Consider the following 25,258-nt stretch of genomic DNA (forward strand, 5'->3'; position numbering starts at 1 on the left):
TGCACCTTCCTCAACACTTTTTGCTGATACTATGCGCCCTTGTTAATCCCTCTCCCTCACCATGACTGCCGCATAGGTGCCGCTGACCATCTGGACCTCGTAGATCTTGTTATCCCTTCCGCATATGACTCCTCCTGTACTTCCTCCCCTTCCTCTTGTCCCAACACCTGACTCCGAATAATAATTACAGTGTGCTCCATCATGTAGATGACCAGAATTGTCACGCTGAGAATGACATTGCCAGTGCTAAATATCTTCGTCGACATTTGTAAACTGTGTAGCAGGGTGCATAGGTCCTTGATCTGACACCACTCCAGCAGCGTGATCTGCACCACCTCTGGATCAAGTTATCCCAGGCTATATGTCATAACGTATTGCAGCAGGGTTCAGCGGTGCTGCCACAAACGCTGCAACATGTGCAGATTCAAATTCCTGCGTGTCGGCACATCGCATTTCAGGCATTTAACCACCAGACCTAAAGACTTCTGTAGCGACGAAAGTTGTTGAGCTGCTGTGTGCGCACGATGGAAGTGAGCACATAGCGAGCGTGCCCGCTGCACAAGGCCATGTAGGCCGGGATGGTGTTTTAAAAATTGCTGGAGAATTAGGTTCAACACATGAGCCATACAAGGCACGTGTGTCACATTGCCCTGACGATGGCCCGCAGCCAGGTTTGCATCATTGCCGCACACGGCTGTTAAGTCACCAACGGAGTACGCTCCGTCAATTTGTACTCTGGTCGCCAGGTGACAACGTGTTCCTTTCATGCATAGTGCTGATGATGGGAGAGGAGTCGATGCCAGCGGCGCAGGTGGACGCAGGTTATGCTCACCCACTGGGCTGCATTACCTTGACAGATGCAGAATCTCTGGCTGAATGTAGCTGGTGGGTATCTCACAGATGAAATACCATCATTCAGCTACAACCAATGGAAAGACACCACACCCTTTTTTATGCCCATCCTGTCTGCAGACCACTGCCAGACATAGCTATGAACCTATGGTTAATTTTACCCCCAGTTCAGTTTTATGATTTTGTGTGCTTGTTACCTGACTACTTTTCCTGCTTGCTGTTTATGTACCTTGTTGGCCGATCCGCATTTCACCTCTGCTTGTTTTCTGATTAAGTCCTGGCCGTCCCATTCTGTTCCTGTTCCTCAATTAATGTTTTGACCCTGCCTGACTACTATTCTCTGGAACTGCAGCCTTCCACAGGTATTAATCACCTTGGGCCCTGTGTAATTCCTAATCCCTGTATAGGGGTTAAAGGGTTTCAGGGTTCTAGGGGTCCTGCTTGGTGAGTGGCTTCCCTCTAGCCTATCATTTACAACCCATCTGAGTGTGTGGATCCAGGCAGGCATTACACCGTGCTCTCTGCAGAAGGCCATGTGGGCCAGGATAGTGCTTTAAAAATTGCTGGACAACCAGGTTCAACACGTGAACCACACAAGGCACGTGTGTCACATTGTCACAGCGAAGGGCCGCACCCATGTTTGCATCATTGTCGCACCCGGCCTTCCCTTGCTGCTGGTTGAGTGGAGACAACCATTGATGAAACTCGGTCTCCAGAGCTAACCGTCCACAACTTCTCAGCGGTGTGACTCACATTTCCCATACATTTCAAAGTAAACCTTTGACCGCCTGATGGCATTGAGCTCTGCTGCCAGCATAGTAAGGAGGTGTGTGGTATTCCTTGTGCGCAGTTACAAGGAAGGGTGGCCTGACCACACAGGGTTTGCGCCAAGGTGGAGGACCCACACGAGGTTGAAGAGGCAGAAGCAGTGTATTAACTTCTACATACAGAAGAAGGATTGAAACAACTCGTGGGGACGGCAAGACTTGTACCGCAGACCCTTCTCCATCTCTCCCCACAGTAACCCATTGCCCAGTCAGCGACATGTAACGCCCCTGTCCATGCTTACTGGGCCAATTATCTGTGGTGAAATGCACCCTGTCACACAGAGTTTCTCAAGGAATCAGTGATGTTTAGTGCGACATGCTGGTGTAGCGCGTGCACGCCTTTGTTGGAGAAGGAGTGGCGCCTGGGCATCGGCTCTTGGGGCACTGCGATGGGCATAAGGTCTCAAAAATCCTCAGTTAAAAAGGTTGGAAAGGCAGCATTTTGGTAGCCAACAGTTTCCAGATGCTGAAAGTCAACCTCTAAGCCATGTCATGCCCTTCTAAAAGCATGTAAAACACAGCGAGGGGACTCCAACCACAGTCTCCCTCGTTTCCACTAACTGGGCCACACACACCCCACTTGACTGGCATCAGTTGAGCCCCCGTTTGAAAAAGAAAAAGATGCTTTGCATGAAGCACTCTCAAAAATACGCGTGCCTTTCCCGTCCCCTGGCTGACCCAGGGGAAGAAAAGTCCTCTGAGAGCCATGACTTGTTCATCTTGGTTCTTTTAGAAACACAGCGAGGGGACTCCAACCACAGTCTCCCTTGTTGCCACTAATTGGGCCACACACACCCCACTTGACTGGCATCAGTTGACCCAATTTTCAAGATGAAAAAGATGCTTTGCATGAAGCACTCTCAAAAATACGCGTGCCTTTCCCGTCCCCTGGCTGACCCAGGGGAAGAAAAGTCCTCTGAGAGCCATGACTTGTTCATCTTGGTTCTTTTAGAAACACAGCGAGGGGACTCCAACCACAGTCTCCCTCGTTGCCACTAACTGGGCCACACACACCCCACTTGACTGGCATCGGTTGAGCCCCCTTTTGAAAAAGAAAAAGATGCTTTGCATGAAGCACTCTCAAAAATACGCGTGCCTTTCCCGTCCCCTGGCTGACCCAGGGGAAGAAAAGTCCTCTGAGAGCCATGTCCACATTGTCAGTGGACAGACACGTGTGCTTATCTGCCAGCAGACCCCCAGCAGCACTGAAGACAGGTTCCGAGAGAACGCTGGCTGCAGGACACGACAAGATCCCCAAGGCATACGTGGCAAGCTCAGGCAATTTATCCAGATTGGAAGCCTAAAATGAGCAGGGCTCAAGTTGCACAATAATGGAATCGATGTTTCCTTGCATATACTCATATATCTGTGTGTCCTCCTCTTTTTCCTTGTCCAGCTCTTTTGTTTTCGCATGAGTATATGTCCTTGTCACTTTCCCATGTGTTTGTTTTGTGTTGTGAGTTGTTTATCACCTTTTTGACACCTTTGAGGGTGTTTTCTAGGTGTTTTTATGTGTTTGTGATTGCCTGCCATTGTTTCCTATGCAGTTCGAGTTCGGTTCGTCGAACGTTCGACGAGCCGAACTCGAACAGGACCTCCGTTCGGCGAACCGACCTCGAGCCGAACCGGGACCGGTTCGCTCATCTCTATTAAACACACCTATGGGTGGGGTATGTGATTATCCAGACCTGTCCAGCACACTGGCTATTCTCAAAGGAAACCTGACCCTTAAATACAATACCAAGACTTGTGGAACTGCAGGTCCCATAGTAACATTTTCAGGTTCATTTCAAAGGGGACCTTCTCCCCTGTGACACATAGTGACCATTTACAACATTGGTGGTTGCTATCTCACTATATATATATGTGTGTATGTGGAGGTGGTTATATAGGTATTGACAAAGTAGCCACTGACAAAGACATTGATGATTGAGAGCCTAAAAGTCCTTCAGAAAATACAGACAACGTGTGAAAAACATAGTGCAAAGAAGCTACACGTTATTTTGGCATGATAACATTAATGAGTAAATTATTAAATGAATCTTAGTAAATAAGTAGCTTCCATGTGTTACATGTGCATTGATTCGAGGAAATAATGCCATTACACATACTGCACACAATAGGACATGCCATGGTTATTTTTCTACTGTAGAAAAATCCATTATATGGCCAAAACACTTATATGGACGTCCATTCACTGCACTGTAAAGTGCCTATGTCGATGAAACGATGAAACCTTGATTTGTTTGTACTGTTTAGACCTAATTGCTTTTTAATTATATTAATCAGCAATGTCTGAAAAGCTTTGCTTTATTTACATAGACTCAAAGTGCATATTACTGCAGTATCTAAAGAATTAGAAAGAAAAAGAACAGAAAAAAAAATTACAATAGACCATGAGTGAGTGAATGAATGAAAGCAGATATATTCCCCACTAATTATAGCCCAATTATTCTGTTTCCTGAATATCAAACAATAAAAAGAACCATGCAGCTCTACCAAGGATGATGTGCCCCCAAGAACAATGATAACAGCCATCTAAGATATCAACACACCCAATGAATGAGAGTTTTGCTCAATTGTCAGGTGATTGCCAGCCTCTTTAGATGGCCTAATAATCAAGAATGTTTCCTATTAATCAATCTGTCAAAAACCAGTTGGTGAATCCTTCCTCCTCCCTTTGTGGTGCACCTCGAAGTACAGACTGCCTTCATCACATTTAACGGAACGTAACACACTATATGCCCCATTCTTTACACACCCAATATGAGAATTGTAGAGATCCGAGAGGCTGGACACATAAATACTGAAAATATGACAAATCCTAGTATTATGTCTTCACGTAATAAGATTGGAAAACCATTTTAACATAATAGCAAAACAAGCTGAATATATCAGTCACTAAGTAACCTTCTTCAATATTTGGCCCTGATATATTTTTTTTATAAAACGGTAGTAAATGGTGGATGAAAAGCCACTTTTAGGACTGGCATTAGTGTGCAGGTTACCCATGATCACATAGATTTACCCAAACACTGAATATTATGTAGATACAATTTTTATATTTTTAATATTGTATGTGTAGAAATTGGTCATAGGGATTAAAATAATATATAATCTAAAAAGAAAAATGCTTACCAAGCTTCCATTTCCCGTTGCCCATTTTCTCTTCCACATACTGAAGTAGATTGTTAGACACCATTATGTGGTTCCTGTAGATCCTAAAAAGCACAGGCAGCTTTTCCACCCTCCTGTAGGTACACATTGACGTCCTACTTTGGAGATCATGAGCTGCTTGGGAATCTATATAAAAAATACCTGCATAAACATCTTTGGGATATGATGGCCAACATTCCTGCATGAAATGTACAACAAATGTTTTTGTGTTTTCATTTGGTTTCTGTAGTGACTCCATCAGTTAAAGAAGAGGAAACACCCTTAGATGCCAGGGCTGGTAAGTAGTGATAAACAAGCTCTAGGATAATCCGGTTGCCGAATGAGCAAAGGAAAAAAATGTTTGGATCAGTGAGCGAACATGAGTCTGAACTAAACCTGAACAGCAAATCTTATACAAGTCAATTAGGAACTCAAGTTTGAGTATGTAAAATAATTGTTGTAAGGGCTAGGGGCTTGCAAAAGGAACTTGAAAGGGGGTAAGAACATGACAGTTGCCCTGCAAACAAATGTGGATAGGCAAATTACTTAAAGGGCTTCTGTCACCCTAGCAATTATGTTTACATAGCAAGTAAATGAAGAAACTAAAAATGTTAACAGTGATCCCACAGAAATGGAGTTCAGAGATTCTCCACAGACCAACAATTTAAAAAAGGGCCCTTACGGAGCCTGTATTCCCAGTTCACCCACACACAGTCAAGATTGGGAAAACTTGCCCACAGGGCAAGAAGTTTAACAAATTTGTCCTTGCAGAGCCAAAATTGAGAGAGTTCCCCCACGGACCAACAAATTGTAAAAAAAGCCACCTAAACAGTTTGTTTACCCTGCTGATTCTCACAGCTCTCATTGCCCAAGATTCACCACACAGCACCTAATTAAAACATAGATGGGCCACCCAACCCCATCCAACAAAGTGCTCAAAAAAACAGTAATGGCAGGTGCCTGACTTTCGGAAGTTCCCACTGCTTTGCTAGTTTTCAAGGGGGAGATGTTGGAAAAATATGGTCATGCTCCTCAGGCGCCAACTCTATGCTTTCAGCAGGGCACCAATTCTTTGACTGCCTGTTTTAACAGTTCCCACTCAGGAGCTAATTTTCTGCTTCAGTGGTAGACAGTCTAGTTGTTGCATTTAAAAAGGTTGTAATTGGATTTGGATCAAACCAGAGCTATGCCAGCTAGACTTGCTACTACCAGTCCCAGCCATTTACACTAAAAGCGGCCCACCCATGCTGCTCATTGTGTATCCTGTGAATCCAAAGCAATTATTTGGAACAAATACTTGTTCAAAGCCTACAGCTCTGTCTGAATACACATGCGCCTATATTCAGTATGATCCCTCACACAGCTCCTGTATGTACATTAGCCTCCTCACAGTGCCCGTGTATACAGTATGACCTCCACACATTCCTCCTATATACAGTATAAGCATGAGCCCTCACATAGCCTCTTTATATACAGTAGTAGGCTCCTCATTGCCACCTATGTACAGAAATAGCTCTCACAGCCTCATATACACTATGTGACACCACAAATAGCCTTCCTATACATAGTATGAGCCCCAACATAGCCCCCTATATACAGTAGAAGCCCCCACATATGACACAAAAACAGTATGATTCCCCACATAGCCCTCCCATATACAGTATTAGCTCCACATGAACCAGCTGCAAAGTGCTCCCATAGGAGCTATGCACTGAGAGTTTGCCTTTTGCAAAATGGTGCTCTACCCTGTGTGGGTTTATTTTGTTAGTTTGTTTGTTTCAGCACCATTATCTATAGGTACTACACTGTGTGCACAATTATTAGGCAAGTTGTATTTTAGAGGATTTTTTTGATCAACAGCTGTGTTCTCAATCAACCCAAAAGACTCATAAATATCAAAGCTTAATATATTTCGACGTTGGAGTGGGTTTTTTTTAGATTTGGCTATCTTAGGAGGATATCTGTTAGTGCAGGTAACTATTACTGCGCAGAATTATTAGGGAACTTAATAAAAACCAAATATATTCTCATCTCACTTGTTTATTTTCACCAGGTAAACCAATATACCTGCACAAAATTTAGAAATAAACATTTCTGACATGCAAAAACAAAACCCCCAAAAATAAGTGACCAATATAGCCACATTCTTTATGATGACACTGAACAGCCTACCATCCATAGATTCTGTCAGTTGCTTGATCTGTTTACAATCAACATTGCGTGCAGCACCCACCACAGCCTCCCAGACACTGTTCCGAAAGATGTACAGGTTCTCTGATGGGGTTCAGATCAGGTGAAAAAGGGGTCCATGTCATTATTTTTTCATCTTTTAGACCTTCACTGGCCAGCCACGCTGTGGAGTAGTTGGATGTATGTGATGGAGCATTGTCCTGCATGAAAATCATGTTTTTCTTGAACGATACCGATTTCTTCCTGTACCACTGCTTGAAGTTGTCTTCCAGAAACTGGCAGTAGGTCTGGGAGTTGAGCTTCACTCCATCCTCAACCCGAAAAGGTCCCACAAGTTCATCTTTGATGATACCAGCCCATACCAGTACCACACCTCCACCTTGCTGGTGTCTGAGTTGGAGTGGAACTCTCTGCCCTTTACTGATCCATAAATATCAAAAATACCTTCAGATAAAAAATTCGTTAGAATTAAATAAATAAAGGGAATGATGGTGAAAATAACATTAAAATTATTATTTTTATTCAACAATTAAAATAAATATTTTACAAATCCATAAAAATATTAGGCAGGAAAAAATGTCCCATAAATTATAGCAGCGGTTTTACTAGGAAAATAAAGTGCATAATGCCAAGATCACTTAAAAAGTCAATCCCTAATATATGACAAAGTGCACAGTGCAAAATTGTATCTAAATCCTATGTCATGTATAAATAAGGTTATGGTATAATGATCCTATGTAAAAAGATTTTAACAATTATTTAATTTGCAAGGAAAATGATACCTTAAGTGATCTGTAAAAGCTCCAAAGTGTACAGCACCTTATTTATATATGACATAGGATTTAGATACAATTTTGCACTGTGCACTTTGTCATATATTAGGGATTGACTTTTTAAGTGATCTTGGCATTATGCACTTTATTTTCCTAATAAAACCTCTGCTATAATTTATGGGACATTTTTTCCTGCCTAATATTTATATGGATTTGTAAAATATTTATTTTAATTGTTGAATAAAAATAATAATTTTAATGCTATTTGCACCATCATTCCCTTTATTTATTTAATTATAACGAATTTTTTATCTGAAGGTATTTTTGATATTTATTGAAATTTAATGGTGAAATTTATACGGAAATTTTGATTATTACCTTTACTGATCCAGCCTCTGGCCCATCCATCTGGCCCATCAAGAGTCACTATCATTTCATCAGTCCATAAAACCTTTGAAAAATCAGTCTTAAGATATTTCTTGGCCCAGTCTTGACGTTTTGTCTTATGTTTCTTGTTCAAAGGTTTTTCAGCCTTCCTTACCTTGGCCATGTTCCTGAGTATGGCACACCTTGTGCTTTATGATACCGCAGTAACGTTTCAGCTCTGAAATATGGCCAATTTGGTGGCAAATGGCATCTTGGCAGCTTCATGCTTGAGTTTCCTCAATTCATGGTCAGTTATTTTGCGCCTTTTTTGCCCAATACGCTTCTTGCGACCCTGTTGGCTATTTGCCATGAAACGCTTGATTGCTCGGTGATCACACTTCAAAAGTTTGGCAATTTCAAGACTGCTGCATCCCTCTGCAAGACATATCACAATTTTGGACTTTTCAGAGCCCGTAAAATCTCTCTTATCAACCATTTTGCCAAAGGAAAGGAAGTTGCCTAATAATTAAGCACACCTTATATAGGGTGTTAATGTCATTACACCACACCCCTCCTCATTACAGAGATACACATCACCTGATTTACTTAATTGGTAGTTGGCTCTCAAGCCTATACAGCTTGGAGTAGGACAACATGTATAAAAATTATCATGTGATCAAAATACTCATTTGCCTAATAATTCTGCACACAGTGAATTTAAAGAAAGATTAATTGAACATATTATAGTGATATTAAATAGTACAAAGAACTCAGAAGTCAGTGTTTTCTGCTCAGTTGCCTTACATTACCTATGATTACCCTGGACACTGCCGCACCTGCTCCTCTCTGTTGATAGGGCTGCAGTGCTGATATCGTGTGTGATTGCTGCCTCCAATCACTGAGCTCAGCAGTCATGCTGATATAGATGACATGAGACAGCTGGGCTTATCGACTGGCTGCACTGGTCACATGCTAGAGATTTATCCTTTGTATCTTTTTGAACAAACACTGGTGGTAGAAGTGAAGGGTTAAAGCTGGAGAGATAAATAATTCATTTTTTTCTTAATTTACAGGATAAAGTGTTTTGACTCTGGTGTTTAATGAAGTCATGCAACCCCTTTAATAAACCTATTTCTAATACTTGCAGGTCAAACAAGCGCTCTTTTGAAGATATTAGCTGCTCTTCAAGATTTTCAAGAAGGAATTGCTCGACTAGGAGGAGACTTAAATCTTTCATTGTATCCACTATATGATATTGCCACAGGTAAGTTAAACATTTTATGTATTTCAATGCATCAAGTACAGTATATGTCAATGTTAGATAGATTCACAGGTAGGCAGGCGGTATCATATATGCATCCAGTGTAGTCGCACATAGGCAATTTTATCACAGCAGATTTTTGTGAAAAAGCACTATAATTTCGGACGTTTATTGGAGTTGGAAATATAAGGGAGGGACGTTTACTTTTGGTTCGTACTTAATCCATTTCTGGCTTTAAGCGGGCTTTACACGCTACGATATCGGTCCCAATATCACCAGCGTGGGTACCCGCCCCCATCTGTTGTGCGACACGGGCAAATCGCTGCCCGTGCCGCACAACATCGCCCAGACCCGTCACACATACTTACCTGCCCGGCGACGTCGCTGTGACCGGCAAACCGCCTGCTTTCTAAGGGGGCAGTCCGTGCGGCGTCACAGCGACGTCACAGAGTGGCCGCCCAATAGCAGCAGAGGGGCGGAGCTAAGTGGGACGTAACATCCCGCCCACCTCCTTCCCTCCGCATAGCGGCCAAGAGGCAGGTAAGGAGAGCTTCCTCGTTCATGCGGTGTCACACGGAGCGATGTGTGCTGCCGCAGGAATGAGGAACAACTTCGTTACTGCTGCAGTAACGATTTTTGAGAATGAACCCCCATGTCACCGACGAGCGATTTTGCACGTTTTTGGAACGATGCAAAATAGCTCATCAGTGTCACGCGCAACGGCATCGCTAATGCGGCCGGATGTGCATCACCAATTCTGTGACCCCAACGAGTTCGCATTAGCGATGTCGTAGCGTGTAAAGCCCGCTTTAGTGTTTGTGTGTTTTTGTGTGCATGCATATATGTGTGTGCATGTACATGTGTATGTGCTTGTGTGTCTGCCTTTGTGTGCATGTGTGTGTTTGTGTGTGTGTGTGTGTGTGTGAAGCCACCCTTAAGGCAACATATTGCCACCAACAATCAGCTTACTATCCTTGAGTAGATTGAAAATTGTACAATGATTAACAATTTCCAGAGGATTGTTGGAGCTTGAGAGTATGTTCCCGACTTGCAATGGCAAATTTTGGCAAAAAGTAAGAACAAACATACAGTATTAATCATGATTAATTAGTTGAAAAACTATTGTTAATAGCTGCTTGGTTTCATGAGTAAATGTGCAAAAACATGCAGTCAAAGGGGCTGATTCATCAAGCTGCGTACACCAGAAATGTGGTATAAATGACTTAATAAGTCACAAACTATTAGTGCATTTCCACAAAAATATTGCGCCTTTTGGCATTCATATGCCAGTCCCAGCCTGCTACATTAATATGAGCATGGCATGGGCAGGGTGGGGGGGGTGAGGATATTCATCCATCAAATTCATTATAATTACGCTAAACAGTTGACATAACTTAAGGCCCCGTTACACGCAACGACGTATCTAACGATATATCGCCGGGGGTCACGGATTCCGTGACGCACATCCGGCATCGCTAGCGACGTCATTGCGTGTGACACCAATGAATGGCTGTTAACGATGGACAATACTCACCAAATCGTCCATCGTTGACACGTCGTTCATTTTCAAAAAATCGTTGGTTGTTGAGGATGCAGGTTGTTCGCCGTTCCAGAGGCAGTACACATCACTATGTGTGACACCTCGGGAACGATGAACTACAGCGCACCTGTGTCCTCAACGAGCACCAGGGTGGGAGTGATGGAGATGCGGCTGCTCTCCGCCCTTCTGCTTCTATTGGCGGCCCGCTCTGTGACGTCGCAGTGACGCCGAACGAACCTCCCCCTTTCAGGGGAGGTTGTTCACCGCCCACAGCGATATCGTTAGGGAGGGCTGTACGTGTGACACGAACAAGCGAGATTGTGCACCATGGGCAGTGATTTGCCCGGGACGCACAAACGATGGGGGTGGGTGCCATCGCTAGCGATATCGCTAGCGATGTCACTCCATGTAAAGCCCCCTTTACTCCAGAAATGTACACCAGCCCATGGCTGTATAATTCCGGCAGTGGCGCATGCTGGTTACCAAATTGCCTGGTTGTCTGATTAATTAACTGTTAAAGGAATCAGGTCAGTGTGTTTCTATGACGGCTGCAGACTGTTGTGCGTTATACCAGTCTTACTGAATCACCCCCAAAAAGTTCTGGCACATATTTGCACAGTTGGATTTGTTCCATAAAAGAATGGAAAAACACAACTAAAAATCTAAATTCTCATGCATACACTTAATGGCCTTTCTGTTAACACATACAATAGGTAGGTATTTACAATACCAGTAATAATAGTATGACCCCCCAAATAAAGAGATGAAAATGCCTTACTGTACGTGACAGATGTTTAAATGTTTAGCGAGGAGAGTGGATCAAAGATGTCTCAGTCTCAACTAATTTTTAAAAGGCAATGTTATTTTTTTTAGAAACACCAGTTAAAACAGATGAAGTAAAACCGGAAAAGCCTAAAAAAGGTATTGTGTAAACAAATCAAAGAATGCAGCAGCACATTGTATGCTCTAAGATCTATGCAAACTTAAAATATATTACATTTATTGGTATATAGAATATACTTATTAAATGAAAGCAAATTTGACACAAATTGACTAAATTGTGCCTGGCACTACCCACAAGACATAAGTTTCACACCCATTTTGGAGTCTTGACATTAAAAATCCTTCCAGGGACACATCGGTACAGTAGTATCAATTGCCCCCCTTCCCAGGGCTTTAAAAGAGCTGGGAAACATGTTCCATGCAACACACAGGCCGACCGGAATTTTAATTTAAAAAAGTGAGCACACAGTGACCATGCCTTCTGAATCAGCACATCCAGGACATAATTCTGCCCTAGAAATTGCAGTACAACCAGGTTGATCCATGTAGTACATATTTGATGACACCCGGACATAGTGTTGCCCAGCCATAGTACCACTGTTGGGGTGGACACTACAGGTATCCCCGAGTTGTCTGCTCCTGGCCTAATTGATATGGGTCAAGTGCATGCATGGAAGAATGACACCAGACACAAAGTCGGATGTAAACCTCTCCTTGATCAGAGAAGGGAGCAGCTCCTACTGCTTTATTTAGTAAAAGTATCAGTTTATATAAACAGGAAAGAGAGGTAAGTCAGCTTTCAGCAAGCATGCATAGATGTGTCATCTTGTGATTGGTTGGTCCTTGGTTTTCTTCTTATATGGTAAGTTTCCTTCACCTGAATATCCTCTTGCATACCAGGGTAGGGTGTAGTCAGCAGGATGCAGGTGCCATCTTAGATCTGTGTCACGTGCATATATCTCAGCAAATTTATGTAAGGTAATTAATGCGTTTCATATAAGGTAAATAATGCATTTCATGTAAGGTAGATAATGTGTTTTATCGGTCATCTCCCACAATCCCTTACATTTCAAGGTTAATCAAGTATTTCATCAGAAATTATCCATAGTTCCCCTTCACACCACCACTAGGGTTGCACCCTAATTGCACATGGCCTTCCCTTGCTCCAGGTTCTATGGAGTCAGCCATTTATCAAACTCGGTCAACAAAGTACCGAGAAAGGAGCACCTGGGTATTCCTGATGACATATTCAGTTCTGTGGTAGATGTGGAAAGGGAGGAGAAGGAGATGGAAGGTATGGTGTATGCAACACACAGGCTGGGGTCGGCATTTTAATTTGAAAAATGAAGACATGCTGCAGTGACTGGTGTAGACTTGTCCCTCCCAGAAGCCAGCACTACCCACAAGACATAAATTTCACACCCATTTTGGAGTTTCAACATTTTACATTTTTTCAGGCAGACAGCAGTAAAGTAACATCAAAGGTCCCCCTCCCCATGGGGTGTTACTACCTACAAGACATAAGTTTCAGAAATATTTTGACTTAGGCAGCCAATCACAACCCTTCTGTCTGAACCTTGTGAATGTTTGCAGCAACATCCACAAATAAAGTTATAAAAAAAAATGACGCCGCTGCGTCTGGCTTTTCCCGGACCAGAGTCCCGTCTCCTGAATTGATTTTACACATCCCCACATCAAACAACACCACAATCCTATACAAAAGTAGAAAATGTTATTAAAAAAGTATTTTTGGAAACACGGCCAGCATCCAGGGCAGAAAACAAATAAAAACAAACATTACCGACTTTTGGGGGAGGGGCTCAGTTTTGCCAAGCTCCAATGAACAAACTCAGGCTCATACCAAATTTGAAATTGATGAGCCTTTACCAAACAGGTTCACTCATCTCTAATTAACACATCACTATTTGTGATCAGTATTTCATGAGTATTTGTGTCCCAAAACCAGGATTGTCTCTAAAAACACAGAGCAGGTTTGTTAATCTTTTAATTATGGCTTTTCTCTGTAAGTTCTATTTCTGGCTTTAGCATAAATACAAACATTGATGCAAATATACTGACATGTGGATGAGGCCTTATCCCTTTTGGGGTGTTCTCTCAGTCTAAGAGCTTGTCCATGCAACTTTATAACTTAGATGAATGCTATCCAATTACATAGAGCACTCAGACCAATACTACTCTAAGGGGCTGTGCCGCCCAGAATTTTTTTTCCTCATGCCGATTCGGCATTGGTGCATGGAAATAATTGTCTGCACTCTGACTGCAGTCCGATTTTTATGGACTCACAGAATGGAGAAGATAGAAAAACGTTTTTCTCCATCTTCTCCTGATATTGTCCTCCAATTCTATGTTGCTATAGAATGATATCCCTTTCAGCTTAAGCGGGCATTACACGCTGCAACATCGCTAGCATTTTCTGGTGGTGTCGAGCACGATAGCACCCGCCCCCGTCGTACGGCCGATATGTGGTGATCGTTGCCGTAGCGAACATTATCGCTACGACAGCGTCACATGCACATACCTGCTCTGCGACGTCGCTCCGGTCGGTGAACCGCCTCCTTTCTAAGGGGGCAGTTCATTCGGCGTCACAGCGATGTCACACGGCAGGCGTCCAATAGAAGCGGAGGGGCAGAGATGAGCGGGACGTAACATCCCGCCCACCTCCTTCCTTCCTCATTGCCGGTAGAGGCAGGTAAGGAGATGTTCGTCGCTCCTGCGGTGTCACACACAGCGATGTGTGCTGCCGCAGGAACGAGGAACAACATCGCTAATAAGCAGAAAACAATTTTTTATTTCAGGACGACCTCTCCGCGGCAAACGATTTTGACCGCTTTTGCGATCGTTTAAGGTCGCTCATAAGTGTCACACACTGTAATCTCGTTAATGAAGCCGGATGTGCTTCACAAACACCGTGACCCCGACGATAATTCATTAACGATATCGCAGCGTGTAAAGCCCGCTTTAAACTCGGATCAGAGATATTTCTGAGTTTCATTACCATAAACAATCTGATTGTCTCGCATGAGAATCCACACATATGTGAACCCATCCTATTGATAAATAATTTACTATATGCACATAAACATATTTATTTTCAGAATATTTTAAATATGTTTTAGTGCAACTTGAACAGAGAAAACATAATTTAAAATTGTATTGGTAAAATTAATTCAGAGCATAAAATATAGGCTTTATTTAATCTTGGGAATTTATATGCTAATGTTTCAAATAGGAAATTGTTTCTAAATTCAGTTTATTCCAACTTCAATCAAAACTAAAATGTGCCACTTTGACCTGTACCATTTGGTTCTTCAGAACTAGTTATATTCCCTTTGAAATATAAAGAGCTTTTTTATGACAGTTGTAAAGGAAATAATAAATCATTGAATTGATGTTTCTGAATGATAGAAGTTGGCTATAAAACTTTTATGTGCCGTATAGAATTCAAGAGAAATTCCCTATAGTCTACAATGACAACCTAAAAAAGAATCAAAATCTACATTTATGTGATCAATGCATTGTATACTATATGATTTATACTGACAATCAAAAGGGTAACAATGTTTTGAACTTTTGAATTCAGGCTTCATATCTCACAATCCATTACATCTTTGCGTGTGAGACTACCTTCATTTTTTTAAAAAAATCATCTTGACTATCTCATACATAAATTTGACTTGTAACTCTTTAGGATATAATTAGTTATGCAGATTCTTTTCATGTCACTGCATTGTTACTGTTTTGCTCTTAATAATCCAAATTAAATTTTTAGTATTTTGTTAGTAATTTGTAATTTGTAAATCCCCCTTTGGCTTCTAAGACTGCCTGAATCCTTCTGGGCATTCTCTCTATCAAATTTAAGCATGTCCTGACAGAAATATGACCCCAGGTCTATTCTGCATGGCTCAATATTGGTGCATACTGTTCGATTCACTTGGGTATGTATACAGTTTTTTTTCTCTACCTACAAGTGTTTTATTGGGTTGAGTTCTGAGGACTGTAGAGGCCAATCCAGCACCGCTACTTCATTGTAATTTAACCATTTCTTTGCCAATTTTGATGTTTGCTTTGGGTCAATATCTTGCTGGAACACTATGTCATCCTTTTCATACCCATAGTGCTTGAATGTACGAAGTTAGTCATTATGTATGAAACTGATATATAGCTCAGCATTGAGACCACCATCGATCCTGGTCAACTATCCAATGCCTTTGGCTGTAAAAATAATACTTTTCATCAGGCTGCATCCACTGTGCTTGACAGTTTCTCCAATATCTCAATCAGCTAGCCCCCTTATCCCTTGTTTTTTCCAGACCCTTTTGCACCAATCTGAGCCCAGTCTGTTGACTTTTATCTCATCACTCCAAATCACACATTTTCAATTTTCTACTGTCTATTTTATGTATTTTTTTGCAAACCCTAGCCACTGCTTTTTAAGTTGATATTGAGGTCAAAGTTTCTTCACGTTTTTTTGGGTCACCATTCCAGAACTTGTGTAACGTGCATTGCACGGTGCTTGCATGGGCATATGATCTCACTATTATGAAGCATATGAGCCACTTACACTGTTGTGTTTGTCACGCCAGAACTTGTGATGAGCAGACTTAGGGACTCTGATATTTGCCTGTACATTCAGTCTCTTGGCTTTTAAATGGATGTCCAGACCTCATTTTGTATTCTTGCAACTATCATGGCACTCACAAAATGCAGTTTGGCAATTTTCTTGGCCGAGATACTGCTCTCGATGAGCTGGATGATGCTGTTACTCTTTTCTTGGAAAATCTTCTTGGATGGTCCTCAATTTGAACCAGTGACCTTTCACTTGGGAATCAACCTAATAACATACTGAGCTAATAGCAAATGTGAGAAAACATTATAATTTGTAGTATACAGGAATAAAAAAAAATGTCAAACACCAGGAGCAAAACAGTAACAATGCAGTGACATTACAAAAATCTGTATAACTAATCATATGCCAAATAGTTGCAAGTCAAATATATGTATGAGATTGCCAAAATGATTCACTACAAAATGATTGTAGTCTTATGTTCAAAGATGTAGTAAATGGTGAGATATGGATCCTGAAAGTCAAAAGCTAAAAATATTGTTACCCTTTTGCTCATTACTGTAAATATATATTCAGTTTAACATTTTAGGCAATAGTTAGTGATCATTTTAATGTGTTATTTTGATCATGTGTTTTAGCGTTACCAGTGAAAACACTGAAAAAAGCTCCAACTGAGAAAAAGAAAGGTAAGTGCAACAAGAACGCATTTTAAGTTGTCCTAAAAAGTCAACTCCTTAATAAAGAGAAGACTGGCTGGGGACCTGTGAGTCACATGTTATGCAAACCTTTCTTACGGTGTCAGCCAGATGATGTACATGTTCCATTTTATGGCAAAAAAACAATGTTTTAAATGGAACCGGTAAGCTGTATATTGGCCTATAAACCACAACCTCCAGATTATGTAACTTTTTATTAGCTTATCAAGATGGCTTTACTTATGCTGAATGATCATTTTTACGGCAGAAGGTTTTATAGTCCAACATCCAGTTGACGCAATCCCTTACAGAAATATCAAGCTCAGTAAATGATCCTGAAGTTGGGATACCACTCTGCCCTCATCTATTATCTCAAGAGAGCTTCAGACTCTTTTGGTTTGCACTTTAAGGCCTCTTTCATACGTTCGTAAAAAACTATGCACGTTTTTCACAGACGTGTCAGAGGTGCGTTTTGCCCTCCGTGAGCCGTGTTTATGGCCTTTGTGTGTTCTCTGTGTGTTATCCGTGATAAGACACGGAGAACGGGAACTTTCTGCTCACCTGTCCCTGGTGTCGCTGTCCATGGTGCTGATCTTTGGTCTCTGATCCTGCCGACTCCCTGCTGCTGCTGCTTCCGGCCGCAGTGAAGTGAATATTCAATGAGCATAATGAGCGGCGATCGGAAGCAAGTGACAGCAGCGGCAGAGACAGGAGGGCTGGAAAAGGTGAGTAAAATTTGCTAGTGCATGGGTGACTAGTAGAAAAGGTGGGTCCTTTGCAGATTCTGTCCACTCGCTACCAATGATTGACAGTTTTTTCCATATACAGTATACGCATGCAGGGAAAGATTTGTCACTAAAGTGGAGTATGAGGGTAGAAACTGTCACTTGCTTTTTTGACTCATCACCCATGGGTTTTTTTTCTTGAAATGCCACAGCATTTCAAAGTCAAACATACATGGCTAAAGTCATACAACCGGTGTCTGATACATGCTGCCCAGACCACAGGCAGCTTGTATCAGCTATCAGGTTCCCTTCAGAACTAAATTGTTATTGTGTTCTGCATATTTGTAAGCTTATAAAATGTATTTTTTTTAAAAAAAATGTGATTCTAAGCCAAGATCAAGGGACCATATTATTGGTAAGAGTACTGCCTATGCAAAAAATAGACAACACTCGGACCTATGTTATTCAATGGAGCAGTTCACATGGCAATTTTTTCCCATGAAAAAATTACAACATGCGTTAGGCTGCTTTCACACATCCGGTTTTTGATGAGCGGCACAATACGGCGCTTTGCAGAAAAAACGCAACCTTTTTTTTTGCCGCCGGTTGCATTGTTTCCGCATAGACTTGCATTAGCGCCGTATTGTGCTGCATGGCCTTGCGTTGTGTCCAGTTTTTGCCGGATGCGACATATTTAGCCCATGCGGCAGCCGTATGGAACGTTGCCTGGCGCGATGCGACGCGATTTACAATGCAAGCCTAAGGACGCCGGATGCGGCGTCCTGCGGCAAAAAACACAGCCGGCCGTTGGATGCGTTTTAAGGCACTGCGCATGATTAGTATCAAGCCACATCCATCAAAACACGGAAGTGCCGCATGGAAAAACTTATGCAATGGATCTGTTTTTTTCGCCGCATCCGTTGCATAGGTTTTTGAGCCGGATTGAGCCGCACTGCAAAAACCGGATGTGTGAAAGCAACCTTCATTTCCTCTGTTTCAAATGAGACCCACTCTACCCACCCACAGTCTATGTGTGCGTAAAAATAAAATTGTATTCAACATATGAAGCCACTATATCACATTTGATTTTTACAAATACTTTGCGATGTTTTAATGTAAGAAACTGTATTTAGTCTTGCAAATTTTTAATAACTGTCACTGAATAAAAATTGACAGCATTGGCACAAATACAGTTAGGTCCAGAAATATTTGGACAGTGACACAAGTTTTGTTATTTTAGCTGTTTACAAAAACATGTTCAGAAATACAATTATATATATATAATATGGGCTGAAAGTGCACACTCCCAGCTGCAATATGAGAGTTTTCACATCCAAATCGGAGAAAGGGTTTAGGAATCATAGCTCTGTAATGCATAGCCTCCTCTTTTTAAAGGGACCAAAAGTAATTGGACAAGGGACTCTAAGGGCTGCAATTAACTCTGAAGGCGTCTCCCTCGTTAACCTGTAATCAATGAAGTAGTTAAAAGGTCTGGGGTTGATTACAGGTGTGTGGTTTTGCATTTGGAAGCTGTTGCTGTGACCAGACAACATGCGGTCTAAGGAACTCTCAATTGAGGTGAAGCAGAACATCCTGAGGCTGAAAAAAAAGAAAAAATCCATCAGAGAGATGGTGAAGAAGAACCCGTTCACAACATCAACTGAAGTCCAGAACACTCTCAGTGAAGTAGGTGTATCTGTCTCTAAGTCAACAGTAAAGAGAAGACTCCATGAAAGTAAATACAAAGGGTTCACATCTAGATGCAAACCATTCATCAATTCCAAAAATAGACAGGCCAGAGTTAAATTTGCTGAAAAACACCTCATGAAGCCAGCTCAGTTCTGGAAAAGTATTATATGGACAGATGAGACAAAGATCAACCTGTACCAGAATGATGGGAAGAAAAAAGTTTGGAGAAGAAAGGGAACGGCACATGATCCAAGTCACACCACATCCTCTGTAAAACATGGTGGAGGCAACGTGATGGCATGGGCATGCATGGCTTTCAATGGCACTGGGTCACTTGTGTTTATTGATGACATAACAGCAGACAAGAGTAGCCGGATGAATTCTGAAGTGTACCGGGATATACTTTCAGCCCAGATTCAGCCAAATGCCGCAAAGTTGATCGGACGGCGCTTCATAGTACAGATGGACAATGACCCCAAGCATACAGCCAAAGCTACCCAGGAGTTCATGAGTGCAAAAAAGTGGAACATTCTGCAATGGCCAAGTCAATCACCAGATCTTAACCCAATTGAGCATGCATTTCACTTGCTCAAATCCAGACTTAAGACGGAAAGACCCACAAACAAGCAAGACCTGAAGGCTGCGGCTGTAAAGGCCTGGCAAAGCATTAAGAAGGAGGAAACCCAGCGTTTGGTGATGTCCATGGGTTCCAGACTTAAGTCAGTGATTGCCTCCAAAGGATTCGCAACAAAATATTGAAAATAAAAATATTTTGTTTGGGTTTGGTTTATTTGTCCAATTACTTTTGACCTCCTAAAATGTGGAGTGTTTGTAAAGAAATGTGTACAATTCCTACAATTTCTATCAGATATTTTTGTTCAAACCTTCAAATTAAACGTTACAATCTGCACTTGAATTCTGTTGTAGAGGTTTCATTTCAAATCCAATGTGGTGGCATGCAGAGCCCAACTCGCGAAAATTGTGTCACTGTCCAAATATTTCTGGACCTAACTGTAGATTGCAGGTCGATGGCAAATGAGAAAAAGTGGATGAAATGCTGATGATTTTGTATACTCTTGAAAAAACGTAGCCATAGAGTTGAGCGAGTACCTAACTATTTGTGCTCACTATACTTATAACAAGTACTGTCTAATACTTACGTATTGATTCCGAATAGCATGTGCAATGCAATTCAATGGGGAAAACCTCACAATGTAATGAGTAAAGCCTACTTTACACGTTACAATTTATCGTGCGATCGCATTTGCGATTGCACCCGCCCCCATCATTTGTGCGGCACGGGCAATTTCTTGCCCGTGTCGCACAATGTTGTAACCCCCTGTCAAACGTACTTACCTTCCAAATGACCTCGCTGTGGGCGGCGAACATCCACTTCCTGAAGGGGGATTTACGTTCGACATCACCGTGACGTCACACAGCGACCGGCCAATAGAAGCGGAGGGGCGGAGATGAGCGGGACGTAAACATGCCGCCCACCTCCTTCCTTCAGCATTTCTGGTGGCCGCAGGTGAGCTGCAGTTCATCGTTCCCGGCGTGTCACACGGAGTGATGCGTGCTGCCTCGGGAACAATGAAAAACAGGACGTTCGATTTTTACAAAAATGAGCGACGTGTCAACGATTAACGAGAAGGTGAGTATTTCTGCTCGTTCATAGCTGTCACATGCTACGATATCACTAACGATGCCGGATGTGCGTCACTTATGACGTGACCCCGCCGACATCTCGTTAGATATATTGTAGCCTGTAAAGCCCACTTAACTCAAATTCCGCACTATTTGCTACTCACACGAATATTACAGCATTTGGGTTACTCATTACTTTGCGACCTTTTCCCCATTGACTTGCATTGCACACGCTATATGGAACAAATACATGAGTAGTTGACAGTACTCGTTATGATTATAGCGGGTACGAATAGTTAGTTACTCGCTCAACCCTTCATAGCCCTATAGTTAGTGGTAGAATTATTGTGTTTAGCGGTCATTAAGGATTGTCAAGAAAATTCTTTGCAGATTTCTTACCTAGATACAGAAAAATTGATGTTTAATGTTGAAATGATTCCCTGCTCCATATAATACATATATTTTACCATGCTTAGAAACACCAGCAAAGAAATTGGAAAAAAAGCCAGCTGTGAAAGGTGAGTAATTTAATAGCGTGTTTTGTTTCTGTGATATGTTTGTGTTTTTTTCAGTTGGGGCATATTTGCCATCTGTTCGACTGTTTGACTAACCAGCTAAATCTTTCTCACACTATTGAAACCAATTTGTCCAATTTATTTTATTTTTTACTTTTCAAGGCAGTCGTTTGGCTCAATTACAGTTCTGTTGCCTGTGATTTTCCACAGAAAGGAAGTTTACACTGCTGATTTAGATTACATTGAATCTGTCACCAGCTTTTTGTTACCTAATCTCAGAGCAGCATAATTGTCAAGCTGATATGACCAGTTGGGGAAGTGAGTGGATGGGGTGCCCCTGCTGCTTACCCTCAAGCTAGGGAGGTACCCTGGGCTGACCCTGAACACAGAATTACGCTTGAAGGTAGCGACGTCTGAGCCCCCAACCTCTCCCTATCTCCTGTCCTGGCTCTGTTGTTAATGTGCCCTCCACCACCCAAGGTAACAGACTGGGACACAGATCCCACAAAGCCCACCAATGAATAACAAAGAACAAGTTTTATAAACTGAAACACACGCACACCCAACAACTCACATAAAAGAACAACAAAAAGGAACAAAGGGAAGGGTAACCAAATACTGACGAAAAATAACAACAAAGGAAAGTTGCACACAACACAAGGTAACACCAGCAGCAAAAATAAACTCCTCCCCACTCCAGGCCTAGAATGAACTGAATAACCAGCACCCTCTATAGGAAGTAAAGGGCTTTTATCCAGGCTAGAAGTGATAAACAGCAAACAGCTGAGAGAAACGGAGAAGTCTGCTACTGCAACAGAGAGGCGAGTTAACCCCTAATGTGCCCAAGGGAAAAAAACACGTTTAATGAGTGAGGCCTGAGCCACAAAAAAATCCCTGGCAGAGAGGACCATGACAATGATGTAGTGGAAGTGACACAGAACCCAGCGATATATCACTCACTGGTCTGCTTAATGTAGTTTTTATAAAACCACTATTTGATCAGCAGGAGATTTTCATTAGAGGACTAGTAAACCAGTGTTTGGTAGTCCTCCATATTTATGAGCTCAGCATAACCCAACCCAGAAATCACTGATTGACAGCTTTATGTGTACACTGTATATGGACAGAAAGCTTACAATCAGTTTTGTGAGTTGAATTTTACAGAGCTCAGGATTCAGATAACTGCTAGATCTAAAGCAAACAAAACAGGGATTTGATGAAAATGGCAGCAAACAGCCAAGCAAGTGACATATGGCTGCAATCAGGGTCTCTGCCCCTACATTATGCTGCTCTCACATGAGTTAGCAAAAACTTAGTGAAAGATCTCCTTTAAGGAGTCTTTCTACTTTGAATAAAAATACAATCATCAGTTGGTGGCTTTGGGTGCTTTACACGCTGCGACATCGCTAGCAATCTCATTAGTGATGTGACACGCCAGATCACAGATGCGATCTGCCGAGATCGCACATGTGACCGGCGCTATAAAGCGACCTATGCGCGATCTCGGTAGATTGCATCTGCGATCTGGCATGTCACATCGCTAACGAGATCGCTAGCGATGTCGCAGCGTGTAAAGCACCCTTTTCTGTTAGGTAATGTGCTGGGTTGAAATCTAGTAGCAAGTTTTATATTTCTCTCTAGTACCACCACAAGAATTAGAACTTATAAAGAAGTACAATGAATTGCATTTAAATTAATGGACACTTTTAAGGCAGCTTAAAGCCTGCTTTACACGCTGCAATGTATCTTACAATGTGTCGGCGGGGTCACGTCGTAAGTGACGCACATCCGGCATCATAAGTTACATTGCAGTGTGTGACAGGTACGTGCGATTGCGATTGAACGTTAAAACGTTCATCGCATACACATCGTACCTTTCTCTAGAATTGCACGTCAGATTGTTCATCGTAAACGGGGCAGCACACATTGCAGTGTGTGACACCCCGGGAACGATGAACAGATCTTACCTACGTCCTGCGGCTCCCGACCCACAATGCAAAAGGAAGGAGGTGGGCGGGATGTTTACGTTCTGCTCAGCTCCGCCCCTATTGGCTGGCTGCTGCGTGACGTCGATGTGACGCTGAACGTCCCTCCTACTCCAGGAAGTGGACATTCGCCGCCCACAGCGAGGTCGTATGGATGGGTAAGTACGTGTGACGGGGGTTAATCGTTTGTGCGGCACGTTCAACAAATTGAAAATGCCACACATACGATGGGGGCGCTGCAACGTTTAAAGCAGGCTTTACAGACATTATACATTGCATGTAACAGATGTAGGTTAAACACAAGCGTTAAGGGAACTTTCCTTTAATTCAGACTTTTCTGAATGGGTGTTAAACAAATGTTTTGTAAACTGGACATTCTCATTAAGCATAATTTAGCTCAGAAATGTAAGAGATTATATGAAGGTGCATAGTCTTATTCTGTGGCAAACAGTAAAGGGTACTTTACACGCTACGACATCACTAGCTATAGCTAGCGATGACGAGCACGATAGCACCCGCCCCCATCGTATGTGCGACATTTGGTGATCGCTGCCATTGCGAACATTATCGCTACGGCAGCGTCACACGCACATACCTTGTCAGCAATGTCGCTGTGACCGCCGAACAAGCCCTCCCTCAAGGGGGAGGTGCGTTCAGTGTCACAGCAATGTCACCGCGACGTCACTAAGCATCCGTCCAATAGAAGCGTAGGGGCGGAGATGAGCGGGACGTAACATCCCGCCCACCTCCTTCTTTCCGCATTGCCGGTGGACGCAGGTAAGGAGATGTTTGTCGTTCCTGCGGTGTCACACATAGCGATGTGTGCGGCCTCAGGAACGACAAACAACATCATACCTGCAGCAGCAACGATATTAAGGAAATGAACGACGTGTCAACGAGCAACGATTTTTCACGTTTTTGTGCTCGTTGATCGTCGCTCATTTTTGTCACTCGCTGCGATGTGGCTACCGGCGCTGGATATGCATCACTAACTACGTGACCCCGACGATATATCGGTAGCGATGTCGCAACGTGTAAAGCACCCTTAAGATTATGGCTCACAACCAATAATATTTTCTTTTTTAATGATGAAAAACACCTAAACCAAATCTCAATAGTGGGAACACTTAATGAAAAAAGTCTAGTAAGACCAAAAAAAACACACTTATGCAGCTGCATAAAAATATAATTTGTTTATTGAAACATAGTAAAAACACATAAAAATTGTCTCATGATAGGAAATCCCCCAGGGGGCAAATGGTAAGTATTGGGAACACCTGGCCAAAAATGATGAGTATGCTTCATTTTAATGCGAAATGCGTGTCGGGTGTGCGGGAATGCCATTGTTCTACTCTCTTGCTGACTCCCCTATGTAGGTAAATACAGCGATAGGTTGTTAATATTGGGACCTTCTCCATGTCTATCATTTTGGCTATATATGTTATTGTTTATTATGAATTTGACACACTTGTGTCCTGTGAGAGATGGTATATGTATTATGTGATTGACACATGTTCAAACTATTATGACACACTTGTAGTTTTTTTTTTATTAATATCTATTCATATGAATGGTGATTTAATATATTAATCATAAATTACAATTTTTTCTTCCATAATGTATAAGGGGTTTGGACAGGTGTTTCCAATACTTACTATCTGTCCCCTGAGGG

General features: G+C 42.2%; 1 protein-coding gene across 50 annotated transcripts in view; it reads left to right on the top strand.

Moving 5' to 3' along the window:
- Positions 1–25,258, top strand: part of TRDN (triadin) — a 1,152,170-nt gene that overhangs the window by 728,251 nt on the left and 398,661 nt on the right. For all 50 annotated transcript variants that reach the window (XM_075339946.1, XM_075339974.1, XM_075339964.1 and 47 more), the window contains 5 exons: positions 5,086–5,133; positions 9,312–9,428; positions 11,839–11,886; positions 16,972–17,019; positions 21,563–21,604. In XM_075339946.1, the coding sequence (XP_075196061.1) occupies positions 5,086–5,133; positions 9,312–9,428; positions 11,839–11,886; positions 16,972–17,019; positions 21,563–21,604 (303 nt within the window). The remainder of the gene's footprint in view (positions 1–5,085; positions 5,134–9,311; positions 9,429–11,838; positions 11,887–16,971; positions 17,020–21,562; positions 21,605–25,258) is intronic.

This window comes from Anomaloglossus baeobatrachus, chromosome 3 (genome assembly GCF_048569485.1).
Source record: "Anomaloglossus baeobatrachus isolate aAnoBae1 chromosome 3, aAnoBae1.hap1, whole genome shotgun sequence".
Taxonomy (NCBI): Eukaryota; Metazoa; Chordata; class Amphibia; order Anura; family Aromobatidae; genus Anomaloglossus; species Anomaloglossus baeobatrachus.